At 38.9% G+C, this 25867-nt stretch overlaps 1 protein-coding gene and 1 long non-coding RNA gene across 6 annotated transcripts in view; one reads left to right on the top strand and one right to left on the bottom strand.

Annotated features, from left to right (window-relative positions):
- The window catches only part of EPHA6 (EPH receptor A6), a 1018620-nt gene that overhangs the window by 10880 nt on the left and 981873 nt on the right, over positions 1–25867 (bottom strand). For all 5 annotated transcript variants that reach the window (XM_086411211.1, XM_086411193.1, XM_086411202.1 and 2 more), the window contains 3 exons: positions 20731–20880; positions 4707–4900; positions 2844–2915 (listed from right to left, as the gene is read on the bottom strand). In XM_086411211.1, coding sequence (XP_086267337.1) covers positions 2844–2915; positions 4707–4900; positions 20731–20880 — 416 coding nt within the window. The remainder of the gene's footprint in view (positions 1–2843; positions 2916–4706; positions 4901–20730; positions 20881–25867) is intronic.
- LOC147380155 (uncharacterized) lies at positions 5643–24170 on the top strand. Its single transcript, XR_015167325.1, has 2 exons — positions 5643–5866; positions 21687–24170. It is a non-coding gene; the product is annotated as an uncharacterized LOC147380155 (long non-coding RNA).

The raw sequence follows: 25867 nt of genomic DNA on the forward strand, positions 1-25867 counted from the left end.
TTTATAAACAATTTAACAAGTGGGAATTATGGACAGCCTAGGCAGCACTTAGCAAGATGTTTTAAAAAATGTATGGAAGCATTTATATCAAATTGTTGAAAGTTATTGCCCTCAGAAGATAGCATTATAGGTGCTTTATTAATCGGATGGAAGGAGGTAGTACCATTTAGCCTTATAATGTTTACTTGAAGTTCTCTAAAGCAGATAATATTGATTTGAGCTTTTCCCTACCTTCATCGTTCATACATCACTAGAAATCAAGTGCTTGAAAGTTCAACAGTTGACTTATATGTACCGAGGCAAGTGGTGGTTCCAGTTCCTAAGAACTTAAATATTATTAAATCCTTAACTATGGCCCAGCAGGTAATGAGAATATTCCTTTCTGCATTGGCTTGGGTGGAATATGATCTCTGTCATGGACTGGTCCATCTGGTCAAATGCTGCCTTATTCTGAATGCTACCTTATAGCTGATGCTTTCAACGAGCCCATAATCTGTAAAATTATCAGTGACATTCTGGTGATCTGGCACAGGGACTGCAAGAAAGCGCTGTTTTCCTATTGCACTGCAGCATTGTCCAAAATGGCACTGGCCAGCTTGGTAGGTTCTGGTGTCTAGAGGAAACAGGGCTAGAGCTTGAAGAGGTTGGAGAGTGAGTGTGTAGGACAATGTGGGTGGTGTGAGTGACAGCCACTTTGTACTATTGAACTATTGGGCCCCAGAGTAATTCTGGATCCCATGGTAATATGCTTGCTTGGGGTTGAGAGTAACTTTAAGATTGATCCTGAGGGTCAGGGGAAAGGGAATAGGGGTATTTCAAGGGGCCTGGCCAGGCACTGCTCCTATTGCCATTCTCTATGGAGCCTTGGCCTCAAGCTGGGTCTTTCTCCCAGGGGCTGGGGATCATGTGAAAGCTACAGATACTTTGAAAGGAAGTTATAAGGTATCATTGTACTGTGAATGAAAGTGAAGCTACCTTGAAATTCATTCATGAGAGGATGACTGCTTATATTACTAAGGGACTTTCTCAAATTATTTTTTACAATCAATTGGATTTAAGTCTATACTTATAATATCACTGCTGCTGCTGCTGCTGCTGCTAAGTCGCTTCAGTCGTGTCCGACTCTGTGCGACCCCAGAGACGGCAGCCCACCAGGATCCCCCGTCCCTGGGATTCTCCAGGCAAGAACATTGGAGTGGGTTGCCATTTCCTTCTCCAATGCATGAAAGTGAAAAGTGAAAAGTGAAAGTGAAGTTGCTCAGTCGTGTCCGACTCCTAGCAACCCCATGGACTGCAGCCTCATCTATATATCCATATACTTTCTTGAATAGGAGAGAAAGCAAGAAGACTGGGGATTTCACAGAGCTCTGAATACTACCATGGGGGTGTGTCAGGCACAAAAAAGTCAGCATTATTTGGAATGGCTGTTTCAAATAATAAAAGCCTTCTCTGACCAATGATATTTTCTATTGGGTATACTGTCTTTTGAAAGAAAAATTAATGTTTATGAAATTTCCAGTATCACTCATATAAAATTATTAAGCTGTAGGTTTCAGCCTTCCTCCTCCCTTTTCATCACCTTAATTTTTTTCCCCTATTACTACACTGTCAAGAGAACAGATAAAAGCTTCTTGGGTGAATTCTTGAGAAAAAAAGCAATTAGAGTGGAATAAAAACCATGGGGACGTAGTGGGTGAGAGAGTTATGTCAGTGCAGGAATGTGAGAGACACTTGGAAGGAGGGGATCGTAGAGAAAGAGGTACAGGAGAGTTTAATAGGAGCTGTTGTGGATTATGCTCTTAGATGCTTTCACCTTTGAGAGGTACATGGCAGGACAGACTGCAATTCTATGCTCTATCGCATCTCCTTAGTCCAACATCACTCGGCGAAGGGAGACTAGGCTTTGGAATTTTTGGGGTGGAGGGGCAATGTCACGGCTTTGTAAGCATAAAACAAACCAGGCATCCTGTTGCTAACACTGCCGTCCTTCAACCTACCACATCTCTTTTCCCCAGGCAGTCTCAGTGCTCTAGGATCAGGGTGGGTGGATGGCACTGGGAGTGAGGGGGTAGAAACTGGTAACTCACTCAGGCTGCTTTGAAAACAAGAATGCTGATAAAAGTTCAGGCATGATACCTGTATAACTCTGGTTCCTTTTGTTTCCCAACAAAAGTACACTGAGAGCAAAGTCTGTAGCATATATATCTTTGTCAGAAACAAGGAGAGCAAATCAGTCAGAAAGACTTCCAATTGGATCCCCAAAGATTAGAGTTTAGAACTCAATTAAAACTGCTGCTGCTGCTGCTAAGTCGCTTCAGTCGTGTCCGACTCTGTGCGACCCCACAGACGGCAGCCCAACAGGCTCCGCCGTCCCTGGGATTCTCCAGGCAAGAATACGGGAGTAGGTTGCCATTTCCTTCTCCAAAGCATGACAGTGAAAAGTGAAAGTGAAGTCGCTCAGTTGTGTCCAACTCTCAGCGACCTCACGGACTGCAGCCCACCAGGCTTCTCCATCCATGGGATTTTCCAGGCAAGAGTACTGGAGTGGGGTGCCATAAACTGCTAACTTTCTATAAAGCCCAGTTCCTGGACTGCCTGTGATGGGCCATCAAGGAGCCTGCCTTTCTCTGGCCTTACTGCACACACCCCGTTAAACCACAATGCCTAACCCTCAGATACCAGCCCTCATATGGACTTTAGCTCTGGATCATTTGTACTTTGTGGTATCTTCTTATCTTAGATTCTTTATCATTATTTTCAATATTATGAACATTTATTATCTTGGAAAAGCAGGGAAGAATTCTTTTTTTCAGTCTGCTTTTCTTCAAAAAGAAAGCTCTTACCTGCCTGCTTCTACAGTCATAGAACAGTCAGAGAGTTCCGCTGGCGGGCACTGGCTGTGGAGTCCATTCACCCTGTAGCGCAAGATGCCCAGATTAAATCATTTCAGACTCAATCCACATCCTAGCAGCGCTTTCTCCCCAACATTAAAGCATACTTGTCTCTTCAATAAAACATATAAAAACAAAGCCCATGAAACACTTTCTCCAACTACTTCTCTTTCTCTTCAGAGACAGATTTTCTGAGAAACCAGTACTGGACGTGGTACTTTGCATTGTTCGTCTCTCTGACCTCACGTTCATTCCTCCCCCATTGAGTCTGTCTTACACAACGTTACTGAAAATGCACTTGCAAAGGCCACCCGTGCATTCCTAAGTGCATAGTTGTTAAATCCAATGGACACACTTTGTTTTTATCTTACTGGTGCTTTGTGGAGGCTGGGACACTAAACTCCTTGGAACTGTTTCCCTTTCTGGCTTCTACGGATACTGCTCCTTCCTACTTTCCTCATTACCTGTCTGATTGTTTTTTCTCTGTCTCCTTTGCATACTTTTCTCCAGGTCAGTTCTTAACTCTTGGTGTTCCAGAGGGTGACATTCTTCCTGTTTCTTTGCCCTGACCTTTCCTAGTTGGGCTTGCTGCAAACATTTGACAGCCCCTGCTTTCAGTCTTGTTCCTTGTTTTACACTTTCAGTTTAAATCAGCCCTGGAGTGATGTTTCAGAAATGCAAATGTGATCAGGCTGTTCTCTTGCTTAAAATCCTTCAAGGGCTGCCCATTGCTTTTATGATAAAATCCAAAGTGGCACCCCCACCCTACCCTCACCACTCCAGCTTCCTGTGCTGGACTGCTTGAGGGAAGACGGCTAGAGTAATAGTTTAATCTCTAGCTATTTCATGCTTGGCTTCACTTTACTGAGGCTGCCAATTAATGATTTAGAGGTGAACTCTTCTGCGCTCTGCTGTGAACTGAGGCTTGTTTTGAGGAGTCCTTGAAGAGCCTTTGGCCTCATTGTCACTCAAACTGGCATTGACTTGAACTTCTGACCTAAAGCTGAACATCTGCATAGCCCATTGGCCATCTCCTGAGTCAGGAAAGTAAGCTTTGAACGTGCTTTGGTTATGTTTAAGTCCAATTTGGTCTAAATTCAGAAATGTATTTTCAACTTGATAGTGTTTTAAATGTAGTACGTTCAGACATAGATGGTAGTGTGTTTTTTTTTTTCCCCTTCTACTCGCCCTCTTATAATTGCTTTTCAGAGAGAAGTGAGTAGATCTTCTCAAGTCTACTGACTTTTATAAAATGGGAGATGAACTCTTTCATTTTCTTGTCTTGTCATCTGTCTTTTTCTGGTTTTAGCAATGGAAAGTAACAACAGCTGGATGTGATCATATCAGCAGGAAACATCCTTGCTCCTGACTGATTCACAAATTGCCCCTGTCTTGCTTGCCATTTCAAATAGAGGGACAGAATACTGAATGGACATGAAAATTAAAGAGGCTGCACACACACACACACACACATGCACACACACATTCTACTTATAAGGAAAAATCAGTAAATCAAGAAAGGAATTATAAATACTATAGACCCACACAGGGAAAAGTATTTAAAAAGGGATTCATAAAGATTAGATATAGAGAAACAGAAAGGGGGAAACTGCTTTCTTGTGGAAAAAAATCATTTAAAAAATGTTAATAAATTGCTTTTTCAGCTGATAAATATGGCTTACATAAAATATCCTAAAAAGTAGACAACCAAGACAGTTATCAAGGCAAACTTTCTCCTCTTTACCTGTTAGTCTTGTCTGCAGCCTGAAAGAAATCATGATTGTCAAGGGAAAAAATCAACATTATGCGTCTTACACAAGGATGTCCTCTACCAGGGTGTGAAGGGCACTGGGATTGCGGATCAGTTTGTCAAGGAAGCTGACAATGTCAGTAAATTTTGGTCTGTGATTTCTCTCCTTCTGCCAGCAGTGGAGCATCAGCTGGTGTAGAGATGCCGGACAGCCCATGGGAGCTGGTAGTCTGTAACCTTCTTCAATGGACAGGATGACCTAAATGCAAACATACACAGTTATCCTCTTACTTCTGGGGACAAACAATACATACACTAAGTTATAATTCCCTTTATACAGGAAGTGGAAACCAAAACATTGGTAAGCATGAAAACTACTTGTGAGTGCATGTAGTCTAGACAAGGATAAATACAAAAAATGTGATCAAGAATTACAAGTATCTTCATAGCATCTGCTGACTCCTCTTGAGAGGAAAAATATATTTTTTAAACTTGTGGTATAGAGATGAGAGGTTAAATTTCATCACAATGTCCAGAAATAGTTTTTGTGTGATTTAGCTGGAATGTCTCAAAACCCAATTAGGACATCAGAAAGTCAGCCTAATATGGATGCATTTAGTAAAAACCGTATGTGACAAATGTTATAAGTAAAATTGTACTTCCTAAATTCCTGAATCACTTTTTATTCTTTTATAATAATGTCAGTGCATATTCTTTTTGCAGCCATCCTTCCTTCTTTCTTCTTTATTTGCCATTTAATTCCTCTTCACTTACTTCTGGCTTTCCCCTAGTCTCACACTGACATGATTATGAAGTCCTTCCAGAATTTCTAAGGTAATTTAATCTTCAAAATGCTATCAGTGTTCAGTTTAAGACCACAGAGCAACAGGATATTTAGCCTGAGTATCCTCTGGGTTAGCACTGTCTAACAGAACTTTCCATGATGACAGAAATACTCCCTCTCTTCAGTGTGATAGCAAGTGGTCATGTGGCTGTTGAGCACTTGAAATGTGGCTAGTAAGACTGAGGAGCTGAATTTTACTTCCACTTAATTTTAATTAATTGACCTCACATTTTAAACAGCCACAGGGGCAAGTGGTTACTATATAGGACAATGCAGCTCTAGGGAAAGGAATCTCTTAAGAAGCCAAAGTTAAGAGTAACAACAAGATGACAGTAATTTTATTTTATTTTTTTCGTACTTAAGAAATCACATCAAGATAAGGTAAGATATTTACTATTTATCTTTTTAATATATAATCCACTGGAATTTCCTAATCATGCAGTAAAATTGACCTGGAATTTATGTAGTTTATTTTTAAATGAAGAGTTCAAAAGTATTCATGTAACTATTCTTACATTATCTCTGGGGGAAAGACAAAAGTAATGGTTTATCTTCTGTATTTTTGACATGGGAAAATTGAGGGACAGCCTGATATTTACAGAGAAGCAATCGCATCTCTTCCCCATGCCAACAACAAAAATACAAAAATGCAAATGTAAATATTGTTATCAATGCTCTCTTTATTGTAGCACCCTCTATGCATTTTCACTTTCTATAATTTAAAAAAAACTCATTTTCTTTTTTATGTGACACCATTTGACATGACTCTAAGATATCAATAATTTATGCTAGAAGTAGTCTGTAAAAAGAAGCAATAATAAGCTGCAGGAACCTCCTCTTAATTGTTAAGCTTAGCTTTTTAGTAATAGGTAATTTTTCATAATCCCATCAGTGTCTGTGACCAGAACACTTTAACGTATCAGAATATTAGCTTTTTTTCCTGTTCGTTGTATATCTATTATTAAATATGATGCTTTTTCTTATCTGTTTTCTATTTTTGCTACTGACTAGGCCTGAATTTTAACACATTTTGCAACACATTTTAGTAAAACAGGATATGTATAAAAATGCTTATAGTGCATCAAAACTACTGTGGATAGCTTTAAAAAATAACTAAGAAAAACAGGATAGAATTCCATTATAGAAAGACTTTAAAATCCCACCCCAAGAGACCTCTCTATGTAATTTCAGAGTTACCTAATTATAAGTGCATAGAATAGATGACAAGTGAAGTTATAGTCTGAGAAAAAAATTAGCTGCCTTTATTAAGTATCATGTGCTAAATGCTTTGCATGTTTTTTTCATTTACTGCTTAAAATAACTCAATATGGTAGTTATTATTATCCTTATTCTTAAATGAGGAAATTTAGACTCAGATAAGTTAGGAAACTTGCCTAAATTCACACAGCATAGGCAGCAGAGCTGAAATCTGAACTTAGTTCCTTATAGCTTCCAAACGTGTCCTCTGGCTAGTCCGCAGGAATGCTTTTCAATTCTCATGAAAATGTCTTCCTCTCCTGTTTTATACCTATTGTTTTATATCAATTTTAGGAGTGATGATTACCATTTTATCTTTTGTTGTATATCTGCTAACTGGACTTCAAATCCAATCCTAAGTTTTGTAATAAGGATAAATCAAAAACATATTTACTTCATAGTTTGCAAAATGTAATCTCTGGCTAAACAGAGTAGTTTCTGACTGCTTCTGAGTCCTGTACACATTTCTATTATTGCATCTATTACACTGTATTATAATTTTTCACCTGCTTCTTCTCAGGTGAAATATACTTGAAAGCAGGAATTTCATGTCTATATTTTGTATATTTATCCCTATTTATGGTACCTGATGCATTAATTAATGTTATTGACCAAAACAAAAGCTATTTGAGGAAATTTTGGGGTTTGTCTTGATATAGGAGCAGACTCTTAGAAAATCTGGAGTTTCAACTACCCAAGAGGGAGTCAAAGCAGAAGCAAGTCAGCATTTGAAGTGCCTCAGAAAGAAATATTCATAAAAAATTGGGACATCAAGCATTATTGTTCAAAATGATCTCCTGATTTCTCTCTGGTTTGGCTGGACAATGAGTGAGACAGGGTCATGTTCTTCTCTAAGATGAAGGCATTGGACCCAAAGTCAGATTCCTGTAAAGACTGGTGGCTTTTTCCTCCTGTCCATAAGGTTTACTGTTTCCCATGACCCAAACATCCTTAGCTGCTGGAGAGCTGACTTTTCCAGACAACTCCTATAAACAGTTGACACCCAAATCCAGATTGCTTGGTGCCAAGCAAGCTGTCTATTCTCTTTTGACAAAGTTGTTCTCATGAGTATCCTGTAGGAAGAGACAGTGACAAGAAAGTGGGGTCCTTCACCTGGAACCTTTATCTACAATGTGTTAAGCAAGTGTCTAGTCCCACCATGCCTTTCCGTGGGGATACTGGGAGACTTGGGGACTCATGACATTTCTCCTTGCTGACCTCTAGGTTTAAAGTTTTCCCTGTTCTTTAACTTGTGACTTTGTGAAATTTGTCCTGAGCCCTGGTTCATGACAGATGTCAGTCATGAAGGTCCCACCTTAGAGGAAATGCTAATAACAACAACAGTGACAATAATAATTACTAACAATTATTGAGAGCTCTTGACTACTTCCAGGTGCTATTTCTAAATGATTTACATGTGTCAACTCTTTTAATCCTCACAGTAATATTATGTGGTAGGTACTATTTTTATCCCCACTTTACAAACAAGGAAAGAAACATAGAGAAGTTCAACTGGCAAACACTACACACCTAAAAGTTTTGAATTAGAAGGGAGCTAGAGAAGAAACTTGAGCAATATGATTCAAAAAATGGTTTAAAGATACAACATATTTCTAATGGATTTTTTATTTATCCAAAGAGATAAATATTCATCATTTAAAATGTACTATTAACATACCATGTATAAGGGATAGCATATTGAGTAAGAAACATCTCTGTCTTTAGGAAATATATAATCTAATGAAGGTGACCAAGGCTCTAGAGAAGAAACTTGAGCAATATGATTCAAAAAATGGTTAAAAGATAAAACATATTTCTAATAGATTTTTTATTTATCCAAAGAGATAAATATTCATCATTTAAAATGTACTATTAACATACCATGTATAAAGGATAGCATATTGAGTAAGAAACATCTCTGTCTTTAGGAAATATATAATCTAATGAAGGTGACCAAGGAGCTAGAGAAGAAACTTGAGCAATAGGATTCAAAAATGGTTAAAAGATACAACATATTTCTAATGGATTTTTTATTTATCCAAAGAGATAAATATTCATCACTTAAAATGTACTATTAAACATACCATGTATAAGGGATAGCATAATGAGTAAGAAACATCTCTGTCTTTAGGAAACATATAATCTAATGAAGGTGATCAAATATATAATCTAATGAATATGGAACATGCCATGTAGAACAGGGAGTCATGGAAATTTGTCAGAAGAGAACCTATCTGAGCCTTTGGGAGACTTCTCAGAGGAGGTGAACTGAATGTAGAAGGTAGCAGGGTCCATGAGATTAGATGGGTCTAAGAGAAGAGATGTGATCTAATTAGGGAATTGAAGTAGATTTCTGTAACTAGACCAGATTCCTCAAAGAGAAGAATGGTGAGATTTGAGGCTGGAAAGTTAAGTAAAAACTACGTTTCTTGAGATCATGAATGATTTTTCATGCTATAAATACAGACTTTATGCAAAGGGGAGAAGGGTTTTGGCAAGTAGATGGCATTAGATTTGCCTTTTGGAAGCTCACTCTGGCTGCACTATAAGAGTGGGAGGACAGGGAAGGCCAGGAAGGAGGCTTGCAGTGATCCAGGCAAGAAGTCAAGATAGCCTTAGTTGAAGCAGAGGCCATAGGGTACAAGCAGTAGATTGACTTGACAGGAATGTAGGACTCAGGTGAGATTAGACAGGGAAGTAGAGGGAGAAGAGAAGATTGACTTCTAGGGTTTTGGCTTGGTCAAGGAAACAAAGGAGGAGGAGCCATTTTGGGGCTGGAGTGATCATGAGTTAAATTTTCTATGAGCTTTCTGGTTTCTGATTCAAGTTAAAATATGAAACTTTGAGAGCTTATTATATGTCAATTTCTGGGCTAGGTATTTTAACATAGCTTACCTTCTATGTGAGTGTGGTTATACATATTTTGCAGGTAAGAAATCTGAAGCTCTAACTGATGAACAGATTGTGTCAGATTCACATAGCTAGTAATTTCCTGAAGACTGGACCAATATTATCACCTTGGTAGCCTCTGAATCACGACAGTGGTAGAAAAAAACCTGTCCTGAGTCTTGTGCTGCATTCCAGACTCATCCCCTAGAATTAACTCTTGAGCTTCTCGTAGACATTTACACACTCCATGCTTTCACTCTCACCCACTGCTGATGACTTTCATTCTTGTAGCTCCGGTTTGGCTTTCTCTCAAGATTTCTACATCTACTGTCTCTGGGATATCCCACTTCATAAAGTTGTCATGCAGGTGACATGATTTTTTTTTTTTTTTCTTTTGCTGTTGTTCAAAACTAACCTTGTTCCTAAGTTTGGCATTTCTGTCCTCTGAAAAGGGTAGCATTCTTTTTTCAGTGATTTAAGTTAGAGATCAGTGGGTCCTCTAGGCTTCTGTCTTTCCTGGTGCTCAAAACTAACTTAGATGTTGATTTAAAGTTCATATACTTTAAATACAGCCCATTTTCAAATCCTCTTTTCAAATGATTTATTTTTCATTTTGATCACTGCAACAGACACTTAACTAGTCTTTCTGTCTCCCCTCTAATTCCCTCAATAACTCCTGCAGTGCACCTGAAGCAATCCTGCTGATGTGAAACTGTGATCACACTCCTTCCATATCTGGAATTCTGCAGCGGCTCACTATGACCCAGGTTTTCAATCCTCACCTCTGGCATGGTCCTGCTTCTCCTCTGCTTTGGCCACAAAATACTTGCACTCTCTGAGCTGGGCAAGCCGAGTTCAAGAGCAGGAACTATTTCTTTTTTCCATGAGTTCCCGGCATCTAAAACAATGCCTTGTCAAACCAAAGAGTGAACTTCACTTGTCATATATGTGATCTATGGCAGCTGTCTATTAACCTTTATCCTCATAAACATGTCTTTTGTGGGAAGTTTTGTTTTATAGGCATTTCTGGTTCCCTACTTAAGAACTGACAGGCAGCCAGCAGCATATGGAGTGCTTTGTCTAAAAGACTAAATGAGATTTGTTTTAGGATATGAAGGGGTGATAATTACTAGAGAGAATTTTGTTAGTAGTATGGTTTTATGATAGTTGTAGGCTGTCATCCTTTGGAGAAGAATTATGCAAGGTTATACCCTTATTTTAAAGTGTAAGAAGAAAATTAAAGTGAAGTGAAAAAATATGAAAATGACTGCAGTGATAACTTCTGTAGAGAGGTAGAAGGAATTAGATTTTGTCAGAAGTTATTATCTAAAACCTGGTGGGTTATTCTAAATAGATCATACTGGTTCCTCATCATTGACACTACAATTTTTAGCATCCTAGAATCAACACTAGGCTCAGTTGGGGCACGTAGCAGACTGTTCTGCTCTTGTTGAATCTGATGAGTTTTCCAGTTGCGCTGAAGGTTTCTGAATCAAAGAAGACAATGTGAACCTTTTATTAAACGAGGCAAACAAGGAGCAGACAGTCAATAGGAAGATACTGAGATATCCCTGAACAATGCCATTGAACAAGAAATGTTTGGGCTGTGCAGGTAATCCCATTTTTATGTTATAACACTGCTCAATATCTCTCAAAGAGAAGCACAGTGAATTTAGTTATTCATACTTCCTTTTAAAACAAACTGTCTCAAAATTTTAGCAAGGGCTTAAATGTACAATAGTAAATGGAATGTGAAATGATTCTATTTTTGTCTTCTCTCTAAATATTCATCATGACTTTGTGGAAAATTTGTAATTTCAAGTTGAATGTGGATGGTGAAGCAGAGTCCCAGTATATCCTTACTTTTCGTGAGATGATTACTTAGAGATATGAAGACATTCAGATTTATAGAACAGTAAAACTGAAAGCCCTGGCAATGTAGTTTTCTGATATGCAATTTAAAGGTTGTGACTGCACAGGGAAAAGAAGGAAAGAAAAAAGAAGGGAAAGAAGTGGTTATAAGTAAATCACATTTAAAATCTTATCCCTACTCTCTTAGTCAATATTTTTCAACATACAGAAATTATAATTCAGTGGAAAGCAATCAAAACTCAAATGAAAATCAGTGTACACTGAAAAAAACAAAGGGGGATAGAGTGGTGAACATGCCGCTTGATGGCTTATCAGGTAAAGAATCTGCCTGCAATGCAGGAGACACAGGAGATGTGGGTTCGATCCCTGGGTTGGGAAGATCCCTTGGAGGAGGAAATGACAACCCACTCCAGTATTCTTGCCTGGAGAATCCCATGGACAGAGGAGCCTGGTGGGCTACAGTCCACAGGGTCGCAAAGAGTTGGACACAATTGAGAGACTAAGCACATAAGAGTGGTGAAAGAATAAGATACAGACAGAAAACACTTCTTCTGAGGCTAATTTATAATTTGTAAATCACTAGGGCATGGAAACATAACATTTCCTTTCTAACTTTAAGATAAACAATTTTTTAAAACCCTATACTTCAGACAGTTCTCCAATCTTATTTTACGGAAGTCTCAATAGAATGTCAAGGACCTATAAAAATGGAGAATGTTCATCCTCAGAAAGACACCGGTCAGATTGCTGAATGAGTGGACAAAATGGGGGACTATAGAAAGTGTAGCCCTCTTATAGATTAAAAGGTTGCTGATGATATGTTTTATGGTTTGGAAAATCTTCCGCCCTAACAGTTGAAAGTCATACTTCTTGAGACTGAGATAATTAAAACTTTCTATGCAACTATGCTTCAGTGTGTAAGTAGTGGAATGAGCATTAGTGAAGGAGTCACATGAACTGCCCTGGAGTCTGAAATGTCACTAACAAGCTCTGTGCTTGGGCAATTCTCTGTCTCCTCATTAAGAGAGAGAGAGAGAAAAAAAAAAAGAGCCTGGATTCAGTGCTTGTGACAGTGCCTTTCAGCTCAAAAAGCTGTATTTCTAGGGTCAGTGAAACTGAAGGCTTAATCTACAGAATCTCTGGTAACATCTCTTGATTTCAAAGTTCTTTGACTGCCAAATCTAGACTTGGCATACCTTGAAAGGACTGTTTCCCACAGAGCTCCAAGTGTAGGGAGACAAAAATCCAGATGGGCCAAAGTATATCATTGTAAACTAAGATTAGGAAGATTTGGCAGGCCAAGATATTCTTTACTAGGCAGGTTCCCACCAACAAAGTATATTTTTTGAAATATAAAAACAATGTAAAGACATATTCCAAATCAACATTTTTGAATGAGAAGACAACATTCTTAAAACTCAGGCTCATATTTCCAAGTCCTCTCTGGGGGAAAAAAAAAAAAAACAACTTAAAACAAACATTTCTTCACTGGTGCACCATTTCAATTTTAGAAAGATAACAGGCAACTTTAAGGGCCCATAAAAAATACCCAACCTGAACAGGGAAATGGCAGCCCACTCCAGTATTCTTGCCTGGGAAATCCCATGGACAGAGGAGCCTGGAGGGCTACAGTTCATGGATTCGCAAAGATCTGGACATGACCAAACACACACGCATGCAAAAATACCTAAAATCTTTGGAAACATAGTTTATGAGTATACAGTAAAAGAGTATTTTAAGATGCCCTCTTTATAAATATGCTTTAAAAGAGAACAAAGAATTATAAAAAATCATAAGAGCAAAAGATTGTAAATTTCTTCCAAACAGAAATGGAAGGTATAGTTAATTTTTTTATGAAAATGTTTCTGGTATGTATATACTTTCAGCAAAAAAAAAAAAAAAGAATTCCCTTGAAAATTACACTGTGGTAGTAGCATACTGGTTATTGGTTTTCTCTACTTGGAACTTTATTATTTGAATTATTTGCAATGGTGACAGATTGAATCTCACAATATCCCCTGTTACTCTTCTTTCTGTATCAGACATGCATTATGCTAGTGTAATTAGTGTATATTTAATTAAAATGTTGCTCCTGCCTATGTACCAATATGAGGAATTATTTAAAAAAATGAGAAAAAGGTCATTTTGAAAATTGCTTTGGTAGAAACATATTCAAATAAGTACAAAAATTCCCTCTGTAATATGGAAGGTTGAAATAATGGGAATGGGCTTTTAGCAATTTACTGTATCTTATACAGATCATTACACAAGGACCATTACATAATAAAGCAGAGTTTCGAAAATCTAATCAGAAACAAAAATTGAAAATGATTGGACTCTCTGAATCATAAAATCATACTGCATTTGAAGGTAAGTGGATTCTATATATCCACCATTCTTGGTTAAAATACTGACCTATAATTGAGAAAGGTTTTAGAGTTATGAAGACAAACAAGAAATATGGTAAAAGGTAATTTTCTTCCTTCTCAACTTTTGAAAAGAGGAACCAATTCAGATAAGGTCAAAGGTTATTTCCAACCACATCATCTATTAAAAATCCTAAAGTTGAATTGTATTGTTTTTCTTCAGGTAAGCTTCAGAAAGCAATCTAAAGCAAAATTCACTATTATATAAAACCTTTTGAAAAGTAAGGAGAAGAAAAAATACAAAAACACTGAGGCAGCATTATGTTTCCTAGTAAACCTCAAACGAGATGTTCTCTGATAGCGGTTCTCTTTTTGGGAAATTGAACAGGCTTAGTAGCATATGCCTAAATGATACCATACCCAGGAGGCATTTGGGCTTCAAACTGCTTCCAGGCGAATTTTTTCTTTCTTTAAAAAAAAAAAAAAATATGCTAGGGAAAAACAAAACAGACAAAACCCAAGTCTCTAGTCTTGCATTCAGATCATTTGTTTGAGCAAAGTCGCCCCCCATTTACGTGGTGCAAGTTTTTCCCCGACATATTAGCTCTGTGGGGATTTGGTTACTTAATGTTGCCTGCTGTTCATGTTTTGCTTGCATTTTCTTCAGTTAAGCACATTCCATAATATAAGTGTTGGAAGAACTACAATACCCCTGGTGTCATCTTTGGAGCCAGTGTAGCTCCTAGCATTACAATGTACTCCTATTATGTAGTAAACAACAGTTATCTTGAACTCGGATGCAAATAACATAAAACATTATACTATGATACATTAAAAAAAAAAGTTAAAAATCTTAGAAAATAGCGAGGAAATTTGTGCCTTCAATGTGCCTGTGGCATGTTTCTGGTAATAGGCTAAATATGTGGACCATTAGAATTTTATTTTAAGCTACTGCCTTGAACATTGTTAAGAAATATAATACAGTACATTTTATAAATTTTTAACATCAAGACAAAAAGTACTGCTGAAAAGATTTATACTTTCAAACAACAGTGAGTCAATCCACATTCTTGCTGATAGGAAATAATAGAAACACTTCTACTGTGACACAGAGGCATACATAATTAAAGATGCTTTGATCTCATTTCATAGAGCTTGTGTGGTATAGAGACTCCTTTGAAAATTAAGACTTCTACAGTATAGCTCAGGGGTAAAAGCACACACTTTGGGGAAAACAGGGGTCTCCAACTTCAGTTCTATCAGGGGTTGGGGCTTCTCTGGTGGCACTAGTGGTGAAAAACCCACCTGCCAATGCAAGAGACGTAAGAGAAGTAGGTTCGATCCCTGGGTCAGGAAAATCCCCTGGGGGAGGGCACGGCAACCTACTCTGGTATTTTTGCCTGGAGAATCTTATGGACAGAGGAGACTGGTGGGCTACAATCCACAGGGTCTCAAAGACTCAGGCACAACTGAAGTGACTTAACATACAACCTTGGGTAAGTTGCTTAAATTTTTTAGAAAGCCTTTTATCTATAAATGGGAATAAAAATAGTTTCAACCTTAGAGAATTATTTTGAAGATTAAATGAGTCAATAATCTACAATAATTGACTCACAGTAAATTCAGAAATTGCAAGCTATGATTATTACCACCAATTAATTAAATACCTTCTATGTATCAGGTGCTTTTTATAATTGCTTGTGCTTAGTTGCTCAGTAGTGTCCAACTCTTTGTGACCCTTTGGACTGCAGCCCTCGAGTTTCTCTGTCCAAGGGACTTTTCAGGCAAGAATACTGTGGTGGGTTGCCATTTTCTTCTCCAGGGGAATCTTCCTGACTGAGGAATCAAACCGATGTCTCCTATGTCTCCTGCTTTGCAGGCAGATTCTTTACCTGTGGAACCACTGGGAAAGCTTATATAATCAAAAATACCTTAAATAATAGGGCATGCATGCTTTTTTGGGCATATGTTAAAAAATAACTATGTTGCATTCACACAATGTTGTTTATATTAAAAAAAAAAAAAAAGAAGGCCTGAGTCTATCCTTGAGGAGTATACATTCTACTTGGGGGCAGGAGCATGACTTAGAAATGCCAGAACTTCATCTTCTCACCTACACAGAGGGCTTCTTGAGAGTGAGGGCTGGATTTTCAAGTTCTCCAGAACTACCCACATGCCCAGTGACTGGCATGAGTTTAGTCAGTAACTGCTGAATGGCTAAGCAGATGGCATCTACTGTTATGCTTGGTAGGCCATACATGGACTAGTCTTCTGCACTGCTTTTTCTCATTTCCTTATGTATATTCCCTAATGTACATTACTACTGACCTTTGGGAAACTCATTATATTATTCACTAAAATAGACTATGCAAACTCAGAATTGTTCATTGCAATAAAATATGCCACAGTCTGCAGAATGAAGGGACTACCTCATAAAAACTACCTGAAATTTCCTAAACTCATTTAAAATCCTAAACCATGTTAACATTCCATATTTAGCTAAGCCCTTAAATTAAACTCCACAAAATGTAATAAAAATATAAAATATTCAAACAGAAAATAGTTGAACTTTTATTGTCTAAAAATGACTTTTCTTATTTAAAACACACCGTGGTTACAGAAAGTCAAATACAAGACTGAACTTTGACCAAACATGAGAAATTCAGGACAAATAGGAAATAACCAGTATTTGGAGAGAGCAGCTCAGAAAGTTTTGATTGAGCTATTTCTGCTTTCAAACAGAAATTCTGGTTACAGGATCTGTCACAGATACACTGACTTCCAATATGTTAAGCTAAACAGAATTTCAACTCTCTTCACTGCAGCAGGAAATATATTCACAAAATACATAAAAGATTTTAGCTCTTAGTACTTTCCTCTCTTATATTGATCTGAGGACCTCAAGGGTTTGGCATTTTTCCCTCCCCTCAGAAATTTCTGTTCTCCTCCTTGTTTCCAATTCTTGCTTACATATTCTTTGGTAGCCACTCAAAGGCCATGAAAAGAACTAGCTTAGCTCTTATCTAGTCCTTGAAAAACAACAAAGCACTGGGTGGAGGGAGCCTTCAGCCTTGCACTGTGGACACTGACAACACAGAATGAATGAAGATGGGCTTAATGTCAGGAGTCTATTCCTGGCTGCAGCAACTTCTTCTGATTCCAGATATGGTCTTTATGGCCATATGAGGTTTAACAGACAGAATCGCTCTCTAAATGCTCATCCTGGACACAGATCATCAACACACATGGCCAGAATGACTGGGTAAACTGTTGGACATGATCCAGGAAGGGAGGAGCTGACACCAGATTTTGGACTGCTCTAGGCAGCAACTAAGGACCGTTTACAAGGGGGTCTGTGATGGAAATTACGCCTTTGGGCCTTTTCTCTCAGAAGTTGCTCTCCTAGAAAATTTGTCTTGTCATCTGGATCTACACTTGTACACGCTCTGTTCTGTGGAGGTTCTATCGGATTCTTGTACCCTCACAGAAATTCCTAAACTGAAGAAAAGAATGATGTGAACTATTTCTTTGCTGAGACAAATATGATAATTATTTCTTCAGAGATTATAAAGACATAGCATGTTACTGTTAAAAGGATATTAAATATCATTTAACCTCATCCTTTTATTATATTTGTTGGTCATTAAACTGAGGCACTTTTCATGGCTGAATTATAGTCTACCTAATGGTGGCTGTGGTTACCAAACTGGTGGTACAAAGTACCCCATGTGGTAAAATGATAATCCAGGAGACATAAAAAAATAATAGAACTTCTCTTTATGTTTATCTGTCTTATACAAGAGTGTGTGTGTGTGTGTGTGTGCGCGTGCACGCACACATGCATGAGCTCAGTCGCATTCAACTTTTTGTGACATCATGGTCTGAAGCCCACCAGGCTGCTCTGTCCATGGAATTTTCTAGGCAAGAATAATGGAGTGGGTTGTCATTTCCTTTTCCAGAAAATCTTTCTGACCCAGGGATTGAACTCAAGTCTCTTGCATCCCTCATATTGGCAGGCATAATTTTTACCACTGTGCAACCTGGGAAGCCCCGTCTTACTGTAAGAAAGACTATTTATGCATGTCTAATAAGAATGACTCTGACTTCTATGATCAAAATGAAATGACTTTTACAACTGTATTTGGCAATGTATTTATATATTTAAAATCAAATTCCTAACATTTCTTATCCTTTCTCACTTTTCTCTCCCCACACACTAATGATCATGTTACATATTACATATTTTACTGATTTACTTTGTGTAAAGTCTGTTTCCCTCTTGCTAGAATATAAACTCAATGAGGGCAAGAAATCACTGGCCTACGGACATAAACTAAACCACCATGAAAGAGGCAGTTATTTCCTCTTTCCTCCTCCTTGCCCATGACTTCTAGAAGGTTATTAGAATTGTTTTTTTTAGTATCACTGTCAAAGCACTTACTATGTGATTCTAGGGAAATCATGTCACCTCCCTAAACCTCAGTTTCATAAAAGGTCCATCCAGTTTGTTTTCCTTTGTATCTCTACTTCCTGAGAAGATACTCAACAAATTACTTTTTAAACAAAAAATGAATGTATTAGTACAGTAGGACTTGTATATAATGTGCAGATAAATACACATATGTCAGTTGTGAATGCTCAAGAAATTTTTACCGGCAAGGGTATATTATTAGTAAAGTTTGGAGTCCTCTGAGATAGGTAATTTTTTATTTTAGGTCTGACAGAGAACTGATTAAGATAAGGACTATATGGAACACCAGTTAAGGAAGGTACTTGAACTGAGGGCTCTTCTGTGCAGTGAGGATTTTCATTCATCTGGAGGAGGACTTTTTATTTTAGAGATTTGCTTGAATGGCCTATACTTCACTTTCACTTTTCACTTTCATGCATTGGAGAAGGAAATGGCAACCCACTCCAGTGTTCTTGCCTGGAGAATCCCAGGGATGGCGGAGCCTGGTGGGCTGCCATCTATGGGGTTGCACAGAGTCGGACACAAATGAAGTGACTTAGCAGCAGCAGCAGCAGCAGTCATGTCATAGTAGGACAAGCAGGCAAGCCTTATCTTGGGTTAAGAGTAGAGTAGGAACTATGGTGACTAAATCCAGGGTGTCTGTTACCTTGGATAGCTGGTTAAAAAAAGATGAGTTCTTCCTGGGAGTGAAGGGATGAATTTCTGCTCTTGAGATTCAATTTTAAGAAGCAGAGATGGACACAAGTTGCTCCAAACAAGGCCCAGAGGCAGGAAAGAGCAACAAGGTCCTTCAAATAAAATTCCTTTAGGGACAGTAAATGGCCTGGATCTAAAAAAGTTTAAATATTGGGAGTGTATCAAAGTTTGCTGGTCATGCCACACTCTGTACTTAAGGGAAAATGCTCTGCAGGACTAAGCCACCTGGCTTTGTGTTTTTATGAAGGGCTTTAAAGAGCATGGTTGCACAGCGTTTGATGATCTTGAACCTGCTACATGTAGGTTCTGGACCTGGCATTCTCCAGAGTCAGTAGGCACAAGAGCAGGCACTCGGCTTTGGAATTAACACTTCAAGTCAGGGAGAAATAAAAGTCATGGTGAGCTAACCAAAACCCAGTCTTATTGGTGTCCAGCATTTAAAAAGATTAACCTTTCTCTGTCACTGAACAAACCTTTAAGATATTTGGACCACTTGAGGTTGGGATGGGATAATGAGTATGAGGTGTGGAGGTGAGGCTCAAGCAGTTGAATGGAAAAAACAGAAGAGATGTGACAAGAGTTGACTACGTCTATGGATTTTCTAAAGAATCCATACCCACACAGTCTTTGTTTCCATCTGAGAACATTCAGAATCCCATCAGAGTTGACTTCCCATTACCACTGTCTCAGAAACTGTTAAATACTTCGAAGAAGGCAGGTGAGTGGACAGCGTCTGGATTCTGGGCTGAGGTAATGGGGTATGAAAATGTATCTGCAGATCTGACAGCACATTCACTTGCATTGTCAGGATTCTAGCATATTTTGACTACTGTCTCTACCACGTCCAACAGTCCATAGAGGTCAAATGTGTGCGAACTACCCTCTTCTATAATATTATTAGCCACCAAGGCAACTTTTGGAGAAAGCAATGGCACCCCACTCCAGTACTCTTGCCTGGAAAATCCCATGGATGGAGGAGCCTGGTGAGCTGCAGTCCATGGGGTCGCTGGGAGTTGGACACGACCGAGTGACTTCACTTTCACTTTTCACTTTCATGCATTGGAGAAGGAAATGGCAACCCACTCCAGTGTTCTTGCCTGAAGAATCCCAGGGATGGGGAGCCTGGTGGGCTGCCATCTATGGGGTCGCACAGAGTTGGACATGACTGACGCGACTTAGCAGCAGTAGCAGCAGCAAGGTAACTTTTACAGGTAAAATAGATTGCAAAAAGGGTCATGTATCTCCAAAGAACCATAGTATTAGATGATGTATTGATAACACATTGCCTGAAAGCATTTAATATTTTTCTGCTAAATTTTCTCCTAAATTAATTTGCTCTTCACAGTGCTACATTAAATTGCCCTAAGGAAGAAATGAAAGGTAAACATTATTCTTTGTTTTTTGATACTTGTAGGGCAAGGCTGTTGCATAGCACAGTCAGGCTTCCTTAGAACCACATGTGTGTTCAGTATTAGATGTAAGACATGGATAGGTACTTACATGACAAAGCCCATCAGCCGGCCCTTACCACACCAAACACAGCTCAGAGTGAAAGGCTAGTCAACTTCAGCCACAAACCCTGGACAACTCTCAGGAAGATAAGGGCTAATCTGAGTGAGGACAAATGGTGTTTCTTCATCATTGATAATGTGTCTGTACTCACAAAGTGGCGGTTAACTACGGATGGCACTTACATCTTGGTTAGACATTTCCCAATAAGGTCTCTCTCCATAGGACATGACCTCCCACATGACAATGCCATAGCTCCATGCATCACTTGCTGAGGAGAATTTTCTGTAGGCGATAGCTTCTGGGGCTGTCCACCTTATGGGAATTTTCCCACCCTGGAAAACAAATTGAAGATTTTTACAGCTGGGTCACAAGTGTATTAAAGGTTGAAGTGGCACTGCAATTAAATACATTTTTATTAGAAAAACCTAAACACTGCATGATAGCATTGGCATTTTAAATAAAAAGAAAACTAAAACCAGAACAATGTTAAAATGTCAGAAATAAAAGGTTTAATTGGGATATAAGTCACACTTCAGAAATATTTTATTTCATTAATTAGAGAAATTTATTTTCACTTTTCTGAATCACACAATTAAATTCACTATCATGCCATCTGAAGAAAGTTCTACATTAAAGAACATTAAAACTGAATTCAACATTCATTAAACATTGTATTGCATGTATAAATAATAATGATAATAAGTTCTAACTTAATTGAAGTCAAATGGTTAAATAAAGAGCTGAGATTTCTCTCTCTAAACAATTTAATGTCTATCAGAACTTTATTTCCTTTTCCTTTCATTTTTTAACTTGCTTTGATCACTTTTATTTGAAATTTAAAAATCCATGAACATTATACAGAAGCCCGTGAGAAAGATAATCTTTCCTTAGAACTCCTTAGCTTAGTTTATATTTTGTACTTTGTCTTTAAGTTAACATTGGAACATATTAAAGAGATTAAATTACATGAATTTAATCTATACTGTGCAGGTATTAAAGTCTTCTATTGTGTTATACTTATTTTTTTATCAATACATTACATTTTTATCTCTCAAAACACGCTATAAGCCCTTTTTACTGTAATGACAAGAATTAAACAATTCATCCGTTTGATTTACAATCTTTGAAATCTTTGCAGCTCTGAACAGCAAGTTGAGCGAGGAGAACAAGCCTGGTGCCACTAGATGGCGGAAGAGAACAAGGAGTGGCTCCCAGACGGCGGTCTCCGACCCGGTGGAGAGGACTTCAATTCCCAAGAAAGGAATGATAGTCAGAAAACCCGCCCTGACAGAATTGTTTCATCATTATCAGCACTTTCATGATCACATCATCTGGTCACCTGGTGTGCTCAAAGTCTGGTATTAGGGTGAGTGGGCTGGAGGGAAATAAAAGGTGGATTCTCTGGCTCTTGAGAAATTTAGGGCGAGCAACTTTAAAGAGGAGGACCTTAATGGAGTAATCGCAACACTACTTACTTAAGTAATCTAAACACTACTTAGCAAGGAGAGATAAGAAAGCCTTCCTCCGTGATCAGTGCAAAGAAACAGAGGAAAAAAATAGAATGGGAAAGACTAGGGATCTTTTCAAGAAAATTAGAGATGCCAAGGTGGGCACAATAAAGGACAGAAATGGTATGAACCTAACAGAAGCAGAAGATATTAAGAGGTGCCAACAATACACAGAAGAACTACATAAAAAAGATCTTAAGGACCCAGATAATCATGATGGTGTGATCACTCACCTACAGCCAGACATACTGGAATGCAAAGTCAGGTGGGCCTTAGGAAGCACCACAAGGAACAAAGCTAGTGGAGGTGATGGAATTCCAGTTGAGTTATTTCAAATCCTGGAAGATGATGCTGTGAAAGTACTGCACTCAATATGTCAGCAAATTTGGAAAACTCAGCAGCGGCCACAGGACTGGAAAAGGTCAGTTTTCATTAAAATCCCAAAGAAAGGCAATGCCAAAGAATGCTCAAACTACTGCACAATTGCACTCATCTCACATGCTAGCAAAGTAATGCTTAAAATTCTCCAAGCCAGGCTTCAACAACACGTGAACCATGAACTTCCAGTTGTTTAAGTTGGATTTAGAAAAGGCAGAAGAACCAGAGATCAAACTGTCAACATCTGTTGGATCATCGAAATAGCAAGAGAGTTCCAGAAAAACATCTATTTCTGCTTTATTGACTATGTCAAAGCTTTTGACTGTGTGGATCACAACAAACTGTGGAAAATTCTTCAAGAGATGGGAATACCAGACTACCTTATCTACCTCCTGAGAAATCTGTATGCAGGTCAAGAAGCAACAGTTAGATCTGTACATGGAATAACAGACTGGTTCCAGACAGGGAAAGAATTACGTCAAGGCTGTATATTGTCACCCTGCTTATTCAACTTATATGCAGAGCACATCATGTGAAATGCTGGGCTGGATGAAGCATAAGCTAGAATCGATTGCCAGAAGAAATATCAATAACCTCGGATATGCAGATGACACCACCCTTATGGCAGAAAGTGAAGAAGAACTAAAAAGCCTCTTGATGAAAGTGAAAGACAAGAGTGAAAAAGTTGGCTTAAAACTCAACATTCAGAAAACTAAGATCATGGCATCCAGTCCCATCACTTCATGGCAAATAGATGGGGAAACAATGGAAACAGTGACAGACTTTATTTTTGGGGGCTCCAAAATCACTGTAGATGGTGACCACAGCCATGAAATTAAAACACGCTTGCTGCTTGGAAGAAAACCTATGACCAATCTAGAGAGCATATTAAAAAGCAGAGAATTACTTTGCCAACAAAGGTCCATCTAGTCAAGGCTATGGTTTTTCCAGTAGTTATGTATGGATGTGAGAGTTGGACCAAAAAGAAAGCTGAGCACTGAAGAATTGATGCTTTTGAACTGTGGTGTTGGAGAAGACTCTTGAGAGTCCCTTGGACTGCAAGGAGATCCAACCAGTCCATCCTAAAGGAAATCAGTCCTTAATAGTCCTTGGAAGAACTGATGCTGAAGATACGAAGCTCCAGTACTTTGGCCACCTGATGTGAAGAACTGACTCATTGGAAAAGACCCTGATGCTGGGAAAGATTGAAAGCGGGAGGAGAAGGGGACAACAGAGGATGAGATGGTTGGATGGCATCACCGACTCAATGGACATGAGTTTGAATAAGCGCTGGGAGTTGGTGATGGACAAGGAGGCCTGGTGTACTGCAGTCCATGGCATTGCCAAGAGTTGGACATGACTGAGTGACTTAACTGACTGAAACACTACTTACTTGAAGGGAAGAGAAGTTCACTCAAAATAGTAATAATTAGGTTTCACAAGGCAAATGAGAACATTAACAGAATCCGCATTTTAAAGACCTGTGGCAAGGAACTGTTTAAAGGTGCCTTGGGGGAAAATACCTTGATTCGGTCCCTTTATTTTACAGGTGAGTTGACTGAGCCCAGGGTTTAGAAATTTAGAGGCTTAGAGATTCTTTCCCATGTTATTGCTGCTGCTAAGTTGCTTCAATCGTGTCCGACTCTGTGCGACCCCATGGACGGCAGCCCACCAGGCTCCCCATCCCTGGGATTCTTCAGGCAAGAACACTGGAGTGGGTTGCCATTTCCTTCTCCAATGCATGAAAGTGAAAAGTGAAAGTGAAGTCGCTCAGTCGTGTCTGACTCTTCGTGACCCCATGGACTGCAGCCCACCCAGCTCCTCGGTCCATGGGATTTTCCAGGCAAGAGTACTGGAGTGGGGTGCCATTGCCTTCTCCCATGTTATTAAGCACACAATATTAGCTAATGTGATCAAAGTAGTATTATGGGGCATTGATATAAAGATGTAAATATTTCAGCATGGGGGAAAAGGTGGATCAAGCCAACTTTAATGTTTTAACTCTGAGTGCCAATGTAGGAGACCTGAGTTTCATCCTTGGGTCAAGAAGATCCCATGGAGATGGAAATGGCAACCTGCTCCAGTATTCTTGCCTGGAGAATCCCATGGACAGAGCCTGGTACAGTCCATGCTGTGATGTGCTTAGTCGCTAAGTTGTGTCCGACTCTTTATGACCCCATGGACTGTAGCCCATAGGGTCTCAGATGAATTGGACAACAATGAAACAACAACAATCTACCATATATCACATTAGTATAATGCAAGGGAGCCTGAAATGGGGTTTTCACCCTTGGGGGCAGTGCCAAATTAAGAGCAGGAAATTAAATATACAAAGTTGGTGATAGAAGTTTAAGAGGGTGGTGAGTCCAGGAAGGGAGATGCAAGAGGAGGATTCATTCTTGTTAAGTAGAGTTGCCAGATAAAATAGAGGACCCACAGTTAAACTTGAATTTCAGATAACAAATACTTTTGTTTAATATTAGTGTGTCCCATGAAGGAATTTTTTTTTTGGTACAAGTATGTCCCAAATATCAGATGAGACATATTTATACTAAAAATATATCCATTGTTTGGGCTTCCCTGGTGGCTCAGCAGTAAAGAATCCGCCTGCAATGCAGGAACCACAGGAGATGCTGGTTTGATCCCTGGGCTGGCTTCCTAGGAAGCTGGAAGAGGACATGGTAACCTACTCCAGTATTCTTGCCTGGAGAATTCCATGGACAGAGGAGCCTGGCGGGCTACAGTCCATAGGATCACAAAGAGCTGGACATGACTGAAGTGACTGAGCATGCATGCACATATTCATTGTTTACCTGCAATTCAAATTTAACTGGGCATCTTATATTTTTGTTAGTGTTAGTTGCTCAGTTGTGTCTAACTCTTTGTGACCCCATGGACTGTAGCCTGCCAGGCTTCCTCTATTCATGGAGATTCTCCAAACAAGAATACTGGAGTGGGTAGCCATTCCTTTCTCCAAGAGATCTTTCTTACCCAGGGATGGAACCCAGGTTTCCTGCATTGCAGACATATTCTTTGCCTTCTGAGCCACCGTTTATTCACTACATGTGGCAACCCTTAACCAAAGGGAATTAAAAAAATTAAGAAATGGGAACATTGTAAATGATCTGACAGAACACGGTGTTCTGAAAAAACTAGGTGGTCTACACCTTAGGAAGGGACAAGCTTACTCAACTTGTATTCATGTACTAACACTGCAACAGCCTTTGTTTTATTGTGCTGTGGCTGAAGCTCCTCAGGCTTGTGGCTGTGCTTTTTGAAGCCACTTAAGTCAGGCTCAGGTTGCTTTCAAATATAGAATCCACACTTCCCAGAGAATAAGTTAACAATCTGTAGATCTGACCTCAGAACAGAGGCATGAGCAGCAGCCTCACCTAGAATTTCTGATTCTGGTTATTTCTTGGTCTCTCCTGGC

The sequence above is a fragment of the Bos grunniens genome, chromosome 1, assembly GCF_055505025.1.
Source record: "Bos grunniens cultivar Pamir isolate PY7600 chromosome 1, Bosgru_T2T1.0, whole genome shotgun sequence".
NCBI lineage: Eukaryota > Metazoa > Chordata > Mammalia > Artiodactyla > Bovidae > Bos > Bos grunniens.